At 32.8% G+C, this 12,444-nt stretch overlaps 1 protein-coding gene, 1 long non-coding RNA gene and 1 pseudogene across 2 annotated transcripts in view; all 3 read left to right on the top strand.

The window, feature by feature from the left end:
• LOC139906504 (uncharacterized) overlaps nucleotides 1–12,444 on the top strand; it is a 53,708-nt gene that overhangs the window by 20,346 nt on the left and 20,918 nt on the right. The gene's annotated exons all lie outside the window — the stretch shown is intronic.
• On the top strand, nucleotides 413–1,467 carry LOC121125076 (cyclin-dependent kinase 9-like). Its single transcript, XM_071891339.1, is given in 2 exon segments — nucleotides 413–1,283; nucleotides 1,286–1,467. Coding segments are annotated over 2 exon segments (1,047 nt in total). The 5' UTR covers nucleotides 413–418.
• On the top strand, nucleotides 7,893–9,098 carry LOC121125075 (cyclin-dependent kinase 9 pseudogene; annotated as a pseudogene).

Here is a 12,444-nt window from a genome sequence, read left to right as displayed (position 1 = left end):
AATGAAGGGTTTAAAAAATAAAGGAAAGATCCCTATTGTTGAATTATCATGAGCAAACTCTTGAATGTAATAACATAGTTGCCAATTAATTAATGGATTAATACATGGAACAGTAGCATCTGCAGGTATGAGCTACACACAATTAATTAGCCGACCAGTCATGTAGTAGTATATCTGTATTTGTTTCTAAATCAGTTTGGGTTAAAAAGCCGTGAAAGAAGGAGCTAATATTCCGACCAGTTTTATCATCACATCACAAAGTTATCAAGAGAGTAGATTGAATAAAGATGACGACAGCCCAGTATAATGGATCGAATATTCCAAATTCATCTCAAAAGGAATAATTGCCGCTGATAAGGATCGTTATATAGAGAACAGTATTTTTCCATACTGCACCAAAGTGGATAAGTATGAAAAAATGACTAAAATAGGTCAAGGAACTTTTGGTGAAGTGTTTAAAGCGAGACATCGAGCAGATAAAAGTAAAATTGTAGCTCTTAAAAAAGTGCTCATGGAAAATGAAAAGGAAGGATTTCCCATCACGGCCCTTCGGGAAATTCGTATTCTTCAACTTTTAAAGCATGACAATATTGTCAACCTTTATGAAATATGTCAACAGTTCAGCCATCATAACAAAACTACATTCTACCTTGTTTTTGAGTTTTGTGAGCATGATCTAGCTGGTCTCCTATCCAATGTGAAAGTTCAATTCTCTCTTGGTGAAATTAAAAAGGTGATGCAACAAATCCTTGAAGGGCTTTTCTACATTCATGCAAATAAAATTATTCATAGAGATATGAAAGCAGCCAATATTCTTATCACTCGTCAAGGAGTTTTGAAATTGGCAGATTTTGGACTCGCTAGAGCAATTAGTATAAATAAAAATGGTCAGCCCAATCGTTACACTAATCGAGTTGTTACATTGTGGTACAGACCTCCAGAACTTTTATTAGGTGAAAGGAACTATGGTCCTCCTGTTGACCTTTGGGGTGCTGGATGTATTATGGCGGAAATGTGGACTCGATCTCCTATTATGCAAGGCAATACGGAACAACATCAATTGACGCTCATTGCTCAACTTTGTGGCGCTTTGACTCCTGAGGTCTGGAGGGGAATCGAAAAATTAGACCTATATAACAAAATGGAACTTCCCAAGAGCTCTAAAAGAAGAGTAAAAGAAAGGCTAAAGCCTTATGTCAAGGATCCTTATGCGTGCGATTTGATTGATAAACTTCTTGGATTAGATCCGTCTAAAAGAATGGATTCAGACTCTGCGTTAAATCATGATTTTTTTGGACGGATCCTATGCCTTGTAGTCTGGAACGTACACTATCAAATCATTCATCTTCCATGTTTGAATATCTAGCTTCTCGCCGGGGTGGTAATATTCATGCTCAGCAGGTGCAACAGGCCGCTGCTGCTCAGAAACCACCCAACAATGAAGGATATACAGACATGGTTTATTAATATTATATTTAATGATCTTTTGTCGTCCGAGCCAAATATTAATAAATAAAAATTAAATTCAATCTGTAGTAAAATCCTTCGAAATGATTCGGAAAAGATTGGGATAAAATATAATTAATATAAATAGGAGAAAAATACGAAGCTAAATATTTTTTTTCAATATTGCTTTACTTTTGAATTGTATATATTTCGTTCTAAAATAATAATAAGGATCTTAATTCAGTAATACCAAATCTCTAGCTCTTCGTACTCTGAGAAAAAAATGTCATCCCAACGGATGAGTTAGAGCACTAGGAAAATAAATAAGTTATAACTATATATGACATAACCGTGAGCATTTCTTGAAGAGTATTCTAGATAAATTATAATGACGACATATTAAGCCATAAACTACTTTGTTTGCTCATCCATCACACGTAGATTCAAAATTTTGCGTCAACAATGATAGATATATAACAAATATACAGATAAAAATTGATACTTCTGAATAGATAAATATCCAAATATTAAAGAAAATAAAAATTGTTGATTCAAACTCAGACGGTTAGTTCAGTGTTAGACTCGATAAGAGTCTGAAGCGTAAGAAGGAGACTGTCCATGATCTTGTTTTTAAAATAACCAGTTTGTGATCCATGTAATATTTTCGTTGAAACTTTGTTTATACAAAAACAAAAAATTGTGCAAGACATTTTGCATAACAAGAGGTCTTATAAGATATCTATTATAGTTTTTTTTGGAAGCAAGGCGATATGTCGATCCGAAGCGAAGTCATGGGAAAAACCAATACTGAGAACTTTTTCGTCAAGCAAGAGTAAAATTTTGAGCTACATAGGAGATACAGAGGTAGGAAGTTGTTTTACCTGTACATTCTTGACGCAGGATTTTTTCATATAACTGTTTTGTTGTCCTGTCAGCCAAATCATTTATACACAACATTTATTGCATAATTTTTACGCTCAGTCTTACAAATGAAGGTCCAGGAGCAGCTAAGCAAAGTGATCCACGATTTGTGCTCGAACAGAAACGGTTTTTAATACTTTGAATACCCTTCAGACACCAAATTCATGTGGATTCAGGACTGTGATAAAGCTCACGTGTCCAAGAAGTCCATTGCATGCCTGGAAGAGCATTTCAACGTGGTCATCAAGCCAAACAAGTGACCTTTGTAATAGCCCAGATTTCAAATCACTAAGACTAGTATTAGTGGTCTGAGATAAGAAGGAAGGTGAACAACTTGACAGCAACTCCCTAAAACAATCCATCAATCAAAACACGGCCACCTTCACCACGGCTAAGGTCACCTGTGTGTTCCCACACTTTTGTTGTCGCCTGGAGTTCGTGAAAATGCTAATCGAGTAGACAGTGTACATAACTTTTTCCCTGCTTATTATTATAGTTAAAAACCTCTGTTCAATTGAAAAAAAATTAAATTATGGAGCGTTAAGGTTTTGTGTAAATACTTCTGCCACCTCTGTATATTTTAAAGAAAAACTTGTTGAACCAGGGGCTCTATTTAATTTAGCATTCTTTTTGTAAAGAACTTATAATTTCTTGTATTGAAAGGTGCCCCTCAACCATGTTTAATCTCCATTTGAATGTGAAAGTTCTTTATCAGGCGTGAAACTGAGGTTTTCACGAAAAGATGCATTTATTACATTGCATCTCACACATTTCAATTATTGCATCAATTGCGTCAATCTCCTCTAGCTGTAAATACTTCCAAAAAACATCCAAAGACCAAAGCTTTCCTTGAAATAAGGCTCATTTGAATAAATAAACCACGATGGCCAGATATTTAAGTCTTTCAATTTTTGATTGCTAAAACTCTGATTAAACAAGACTAAATTAGTAGAAATTGATTCTTAATCCAGCTATCTTTTTAAGTATAAAATACTTTATAATTTTTCATATTGAAGGATTAAACAATGAGAGTATTTCTCTTATTTTCCTTTAATCAACACATTTCTCCTTTTTTGTTCCACTCATGTGGGAATTGAAAATTATGCCTGGGTATTCAAGGTCTCTCTAATTCTATGCATCAGATTCCTCACGCCTATTTTTGTATTATTCAACAGCTAATGGTTTCATTATACATTTTTATAGATTTAAAAAAAATATTGGCTCCTTGTACATAGTTATTTTTGAAGAAATCTGGAATTGCAGTAATTATTATGTAAGAATGGATATAGTTACTTACAAAGGAAAAACAAAGATCAGTTATCGTTGATTAACTATAGATATTTAATAGTATACAAGAAATTTTTACTACATGTAAATCTCTAAAACTGTTGGATTTTTTGAATAAAAGTGTTTATTGGGTACATGTACAGCCATAATAAAAATATGATAGTTATTTTAATTCTGACTTTAGTCTTAACTAGCAGAGCATTAGTCGACTCAAGAAATTCTTGGCGCACTCCCGCTCAGTTACTGATTTTGTCTTTGTGTTGTGCCTTGGGTACAAAAAGTTTGGGAGCCCTTGTGTTACGGGATTTCTAATAATGAGATTTCGTGCACCATTTTCCATTTAAGCCTGATAATTAGTTTGAACTTGAACAAATTGCTCTTGTTTTCGAGTGAGATTTTGAGATGTTATGTCAATTTACTACATAGAAATATAAATAAATAGTATTTCCTTTTGGAGAATTCGTATTTTATCTTTCAATATAATCTCCACACACAAAGGAGCTGGCCGTATCTCTGAGGAAACGGATGTGGCCAGCTAAATGAGAGACAAACTTAACCAAGCCAGCAGAGATCCAACAGATACAACATCGGGCAAAAAAAAAAGATTTTAGGTTATCTTGAGACATAACTTCAAACGTCTTTTCTTGCAATCCTTAAAAATAAGATTTTTTTATCAAATTTTTTGATGTTATCTTATAAGAGGTATAAACGGAAAAAGTAATACAAATGTATATATTTGATTCCCAAAAAATGGGACCTATAAATGTCGGGTTAAAAGGGGATTAACCCATAACAAACTATACATTTTATTAATTTGTAAGAAAGTTGCCAAACGCTCTGTACAGAATGTAAAAAGAGGATATGTCCGGGTAAAATAGGACGTTTGGTCATCCTAAATATTTAACAGTCTCATTAATTAGTCTATTATAATAAGCTATAATAAGGCTATTATGATGGATGTTTCTCTTTCTAATTTATTTTATACTAGCAGAAGTACCGGCATTGCACAGAGTAATTGGGCGTCGGATAAAAATAGAAGATAACTTCCCAAGAAATCCTTAGTCTGACTATGCGTTTTTCATAAGCTCACTCACCAGGGGAGTCCGCAGGATTATTATTATTATTTTTTTTTTGGGGGTGGGGTTCTTATTGGATTTTTTTGAAAAAAAAGATATTATTAAAATTTCTAGGAAAAAATTTTCAAAAATTAAATTTGAAATAAATCAATTTTTTTATATTTTATATACACAAAAAATTAAATTTTTGGAAAGTAATTTCAAAAATCCACGGGTAACGACAATAAATTAAATTTTTACGAAATTTTTTCAAAAATCAACATCTGTTCACAAAAAATTAAATTTTTTTCAAAAAAATTTCAAAAATTAAGTTTCAAATATAACATTTAAAAAAAAAATCAGATATTACATGTTTTGAAGACAAAATTTCAAAAATCCTGAGTTATTTACAGAAAGTTAATTTTTTTGGAAAAAAAAAATAGAAAAAATAAATGAAATTTATTTTGTTTGAATTTGAAAAAAAAAAAAAATATTAAGTTGTCTAGTAAATCAAAAGTTGCTTTTTTGGGGGATACCACCCTCCAGACAACCCTTGCAGTCGCTTCTACTCACACATTGCGAAAAAATGCCATATACAAATTGCTTGCGAGAGTTAATTAATTTTTACAAACCAGCGTTTATAGACTCTTAAGATAAATATTGTAAATGTATGTATGTATATGAATTATTTATGATTGGCATCCGAGAGCAAATTATACTATGCTCCCTTATGTGTTTGCTGCTAGTATCTACATAAGAGATCAATACCAAACTGAAACAGTTTTGTTTGAGGATGTTTTGTTGATGATTTTGCAAACAAAAGTGTTTCCCTAGGCTTACATACATAAGAAACGGTGCTCTTTGTTAATGTGAGTCACTGATCAATACTGTGCCGTCAAAAAGTTTTGGAACTATAATTGCGTTTTGGAAGATTTATATTAATTTTAATTGAAAAATTTCCTTTGCAAAAAAAAAGAACAGTTGATTGTTTACATTTTGAAGGCCTTATTTATCAAGTTTCTAGGATAAATATTAACAATTTTGAGCAAAAAAGGTAAAAAGTTGCCCGTGTAGTCCGCGCCGGATATATCAATTCAGATAATGTAAAGACCCTTAATGTCTGAAGAACCACTGTCTGGAGGGTAAGGGTTAAGGTCAACAATGGTGAAGACATTAGTGATTGTCATAGAAGCGGAAGGCCGATTAAATTAAAGCCTTAAACGGCAATAACAATTTTTGAAAAATCCAAAGATGACGATGACGGACATGGCGAAGAAGTGGTCGGTGAGACTTTCCACAGTGTCTAATGCCGTAAAAAAAGTTGGTGGCAAGTCTTTCCGACCACCCTTGCTCACTCAATAAGCGAAAACTTATAAAATTACCTGAGATATCACGGAAACCGAAATTTTATACAATAGGTAAAAAGAACGGGTTGTATGTTTTGAAGAAGTCAACCGCAACCTCCTTGAAGTGTACAGCATCACGCCTCAGCCATGATTCTCGACATTGTTGCATCTAAAGGTCACAAAAAGAAGCCAATTTGTTCCCTGTTGGATACAGATTGGATAACAAGGATTACTTGATGATTTTGCAAACAAAAGTGCTTCCCTAGGTTTGCAAGATCACAAAGCTATCGAAGAAAGCCGATTATTGCTTTCAACAGAAAGGGGGTCCTACAAATATGGCAAAACTCGTGCAGGATTGGATTGCAAAACAAAAGAATTTCTGGCCGAAGGACTTCTGGCCATCGCAGAGTCCTGACCTGAATCCCCTTGATTATAGAATCTGGTGGCAAATTGAAAGATGAACCAGCAGACAATGTAACCGCAGAATTAAGTTCCTAAAGCAATCGGTTGAGAAAGAGTGGTGATCAATGTCGAAACATAACGTCGTTAACTTGAGCAAAGCGTTCCAGTGTTGCGTGGAGATCGTGATTAAGGCCAAAGGTGCTCAAATTCATAAAATAATGTTCTCTAAGGAGTAATAAACAAGTTCCAATTTAAAAAAAATATATCTAGAATTTCCTTTAAAGCCGCTAGGTGTAATTAATTGTTCTATGTTCATTATGTTCCAAGACTTTTTGACGGTCCGGATAATAACGGGTTACTCAATAGGTTAACCGCCAGCTTTGGGAATCCATGTTAGGTATTTATAATTTGTACATGAAGATATATAGGAGACTTCTCTCTCACTCTGAGGGTTGGAGGCACAACAATATTCTCCTTCCCTTTTAATCCAAAAGCTGTACAAGCCTTCAGATAAGGACAAGATTCCAGTTTTTCTCCTTCCCTTTTAATCCAAAAGCATTGTAAGCATTCTTAAAGTTTCATCGTTTAGCGTCTAACTCAATAGAATTTGGGATCTCTGCATGGTTTAGCTATTATCTTTTTCATTTATAAGAACTGTTATTAAATAAAGTCAGTGCTCTTTGAAAATGCTCGATGAAGGCATTTTGCACACCTCTGCAAAACACCTGCCCAGACATTCTATAAAATTTTAATAGAGTGGCCATTTTTTGTTGATTCACATTGTCAGGTAAAATGATAGTGGGTAATTTGAATGTTAAACAATTCATTGCAAGCAATTTGATCATCAAGGATCTGATTGTGATACAATTTTATTGCAAGTAATTTATAATCGTGTGCAATTTGATTCAATTTTATACTGTATTCACAGAATCAAACTATTGTATGAAAGGAAATTGTCATGTGCGACCATATTTTATTTGGCAAAATATACCTCGGCCAAAAGATTATGCAGGTGGACAGCTGATCTTGAGCAATAACGTCTTGAGCATTAGTCTTTCTTTCCTCCAAAATTTTCTTCAAATAACGTATGTTTTTTTTTTTTTAAAAAAAAAAAAAAAATTCCCATTTTAAACTGGATTTTCATGATTGACTACATATAACATAATTGTAAAAACAATGAAGGGATTTAAAAAATAAAGGAAAACTCCTATTGTTGAATTATCATGAGCAAACTCTTGAATGTCATAAGATAGTTGCCAATTAATTAATGAATACACATGGAACAGTAGCATCTGCAGGCATGAGCTACACACAATTAATTAGCCGACGAGTCAAGTAGTAGTATATCTGTATTTGTTTCTAAATCAGTTTGGGTTAAAAAGTCGTGAAAGAAGGAGCTAATATTCCGACCAGTTTTATAATCACATCCCACAGTTAGACACAGAGTAGATTGAATAAAGATGACGACAGCCCAGTATAATGGATCGAATATTCCAAATTCATCTCAAAAAGGAATAATTGCCGCTGATAAGGATCGTTATATCGAGAACAGTATTTTTCCATACTGCACCAAAGTGGATAAATATGAAAAAATGACTAAAATAGGTCAAGGAACTTTTGGTGAAGTGTTTAAAGCGAGACTTCGAGCAGATAAAAGTAAAATTGTAGCTCTGAAAAAAGTGCTCATGGAAAATGAAAAGAAGGATTTCCCATCACAGCCCTCCGGGAAATTCGTATTCTCCAACTTTTAAAGCATGACAATATTGTCAACCTTTATGAAATATGTCAACAGTTCAGCCGTCATAACAAAACTACATTCTACCTTGTTTTCGAGTTTTGTGAACATGATCTAGCTGGTCTCCTATCCAATGTGAAAGTTCAATTCTCTCTTGGTGAAATTAAAAAGGTGATGCAACAAATCCTTGAAGGGCTTTTCTACATTCATGCTAATAAAATTATTCATAGAGATATGAAAGCAGCCAATATTCTTATCACTCGTCAAGGAGTTTTGAAATTGGCAGATTTTGGACTCGCTAGAGCAATTAGTATAAATAAAAATGGTCAGCCCAATCGTTACACTAATCGAGTTGTTACATTGTGGTACAGACCTCCAGAACTTTTATTAGGTGAAAGGAACTATGGTCCTCCTGTTGATCTTTGGGGTGCTGGATGCATTATGGCGGAAATGTGGACTCGATCTCCTATTATGCAAGGCAATACGGAACAACATCAATTGACGCTCATTGCTCAACTTTGTGGCGCTTTGACTCCTGAGGTCTGGAGGGGAATCGAAAAATTAGACCTATATAACAAAATGGAACTTCCCAAGAGCTCTAAAAGAAGAGTAAAAGAAAGGCTAAAGCCTTATGTGAAGGATCCTTATGCATGCGATTTGATTGATAAACTTCTTGGATTAGATCCGTCTAAAAGAATGGATTCAGACTCTGCGTTAAATCATGATTTTTTTTGGACGGATCCTATGCCTTGTAGTCTGGAACGTACACTATCAAATCATTCATCTTCCATGTTTGAATATCTAGCTTCTCGCCGGGGTGGTAATATTCATGCTCAGCAGGTGCAACAGGCAGCTGCTGCTCAGAAACCACCCAACAATGAAGGATATACAGACATGGTTTATTAATATTATATTTAATTATCTTTTGTCGTCTGAGCCAAATATTAATAAATAAAAATTAAATTCAATCTTTAGTAAAATCCTTCGAAATGATTGGGGAAAAATGGGTATAACATACAAGTAATATATATCAAAAGAAATATTCGAAGCTGAATATATTTCCATTAATATTATTCTACTTATGGGTAAGTTACGCATCGTCAAACATTTGAAATTGTCAGACACTTAAGGGTTAAGTTGCAACAATTCTTTTGTACTTCAAACAAGGATATGAAAAAAGATTGTTATGTAATCATCCCACATTTTTAAATAATCCTCTAAAATTTTGAATCGAGTGATTGGATAGTTTTTGAGAAACAAAAGTTTAAATTTCGAGGCTCTAATTATTTGTCGTTAAAATTCAACACTTCTATATTTTATGGTGTTTGATAATAGGAAGATATTTCCTCTTCATTAGGTTATATTAGAACAAAATTCCCATGTAGGAGTTTTTGACATTAATATTTTATTTATTTTTTGGATTTTTGTCATATTATTTGCGAAATAACCGCTGACTGATAATATGAACCAAAGAATTGACAAATTCATACAGACATGGCCAATATAAATTAATTTAAAAAAAAGAGCCTCTCCAAATAAGCTCTAAATCGTTGTAAATTTAGGTTAAGCCCACGACAATATATCAAGAAAAAAACTCATTTTTGAATTAATCTAATAATAATAAATTGCCTCATCTAGAAAAAATAGAAACAAAGACAGAGAAGAAGAAAAGAGATAAAAATAAAGAGAGAGAAAAAGAAAAAGGATTTGCTCGGAGGACTCCCTTGAATGCCCGTTTTTTGGAATCCCTTACTCACTACGGATATGCAATGAGTCCTCTTGTGTTCATGAAGCTTGAAATAATAAATTTATATCATTTGAGACATGAGGCTTAATGTTATAACAAATTGTATAATATATCTTTTCTTTCTCTCCTTTTTCTTTTTCTATCTCTTTGTTTCTATCTCTTGTAGTTGGGGCATACGAATATTTATGGACTTTTGTTATGAAATCAATTCAAAAATGAGCTATATGAAATATTGTTTCAAATTGACTACAATAAAGAGCGTTTTTGAAGAGTCTCATTTTTTAAATCAAAGTTTATATTTTGAGCTATCCAATGGGATACTTTTAAAGTTTTTGAATCTACTCGTCTTGTAGCTATGTGTCTCTGAACAAAGAGTACCTATTTTCCACTCTAAACAGAGATAATTTGAGTTAAAAGTATGATGCAGACATTTTAATAATTGTGTTAAAATTATTTAACATTCAGCTTTAAAATATATTAACATAATTTAGCCTTATCTTTAACAATGAGGGCGTAAAACATCTTTGATTTTTAAAAATAACAAACAATTGATGGCCTTTTCTGAAGGCCACAAGGCTATGAGAGAGATAAAAAGACCATAATTCGAATTAGGGGATCAAACTGTACTAAGTTGAGCATATGCTGTTCTTGTGCATAAAAATAATTGTTATTTTGTTGGGAGTGTGTTTAATACGACAAAAGGAGGAGTGGTGATTCATCTCAAGGATTGCCAAATAATCAAGGATTCCCTTGTGTACAAGAGTAGGGACGTTGTATTTTGAATTTTATCCATCCAAGAGATAAATATTCAAACAGCATTTGCAATCCTAAGTATATTTATCTCCTATATTTTGCTATTTCATGGTGCCTGAAATTAAGAAACATGATCCGAAATTAAATTTTTTGATTTAAAAACTTGTCTGAATTTATTAATTTTGTGCATTTTTTGATAGTGTTCTTTAATAACCTATTTATTTGATATTTTAAGGAAAATATTTTGATACAAAACTTCTTACTAACATATTTATCAATGTATTTACTTAAAAAAATCACAAATATAACACACGATGTCTATATAAAGTATATGAACATTAACACCTCTTCAATGTGTACAACAATGCGTAACTTGCCCTATTGAAAAATTATGGATGTAATTTTGTGTGTACAATTATCAATTACTAAATAAATTGATTACTTTTTATGAAATGTCTCACAGCACACCATTTAAAAATCACTGGACTATGGAATTGTCGTGTATGAAATAGGTTAGATTATAGTTCAATGTTCTACATGCCGAGTCATTTCTTTTTTTTAAGTAAAAATTGAACTTTATTTAAGACATAATGACGAATGTAGTGTAAAATCAAAGAAATTCATGGGAATGCATTTAAATATGTAAGGTGGCAATTTTTTGGTGCCTCGAAATGTTTTTTCTCAGATTAATTATGTATCACCAGGGCTGTAATGTTAGGACGAATTAGGGCGTAAGGTTTCAAATTGTTTAAATAATGTCATAGATTATTTTTGGATCCTCACTTCCGATCTAATTCGACTGGCTGATTAAAAAGCTGATTTTTTTAAATCAAGGGAGCCTGAATCTTTAAAAAAGTAGAGTTTACAGCAAAGGTTCCTCTTCTGTAATTATAATCACTGGTATTTACAGAAGTGCCTTATTATCAGGGAATTAATACCCTATCAGCAAACATTTATAAATTCAAACTATCAAGTCTTAATCCTATTTTATGGTTGCCACAAAAATTTATTCTTCCATTTTTTTTTCACACTTCAATAATGAACAAAAGAATGTGAAAAAGTTTCGGAACAAACTTCGACGACACTCGTCTCATGCCCAAAACGTTTGAAAAAAATTTGACGGTACAAGCCAATCGATATGTCAATATCCTCAGAAACTTATCTTATTGTGATTCGACGTGTTTCAAGAAATCATTTTTCACTGCTTCAACGTTTTCATCTGTTGCTGATGTTCTTGGGTGTCCAGAGCAAGGCTCGTCATTGGCATCTTCCTGGGTGTCTTGGTAGAGATTGTACCACTTGTAAACATTTTTTAAATCAGAACAGTTTTACTGTATGCCACTATCCAAATTTCAAATGTCTTGCAGCAATTCATTTCCTTTTTTATAGAAAATTTGATGTAAAGTTCAAAAATAAGGTGGATTTTCAAATTTGGCGGGCAATGTACAATGGTTATGCTTAATTTGTTTATTTTCTATGACAACACACACACACACAAAACATATATTAAATGTTTCAGCTATATCATATAGTTAGTTTGTTTGTGAGAGGCATAAAGGTTAGAAGTATTTTTCGTGTTCGGCGAATTTTTGCTATTGAAAAACATGGATCGAAGAATTTGTATCAAATTTTATGTAAAAAAATGTTGTAACTGTTCTGATACAAAAATTATGTTTCGGTATTTTGGAAGAATGGCCCAAAAGCTATCAACTCATTTTGGTCCTTTTTTTCCGTATCTTTGGAGTGGAAATG

This window comes from Lepeophtheirus salmonis, chromosome 10, assembly GCF_016086655.4.
Source record: "Lepeophtheirus salmonis chromosome 10, UVic_Lsal_1.4, whole genome shotgun sequence".
In the NCBI taxonomy this organism is placed as follows: Eukaryota; Metazoa; Arthropoda; class Copepoda; order Siphonostomatoida; family Caligidae; genus Lepeophtheirus; species Lepeophtheirus salmonis.
Note: the sequence above shows the minus strand (reverse complement) of the source record. Positions and strands in the feature narration are given on the sequence as shown.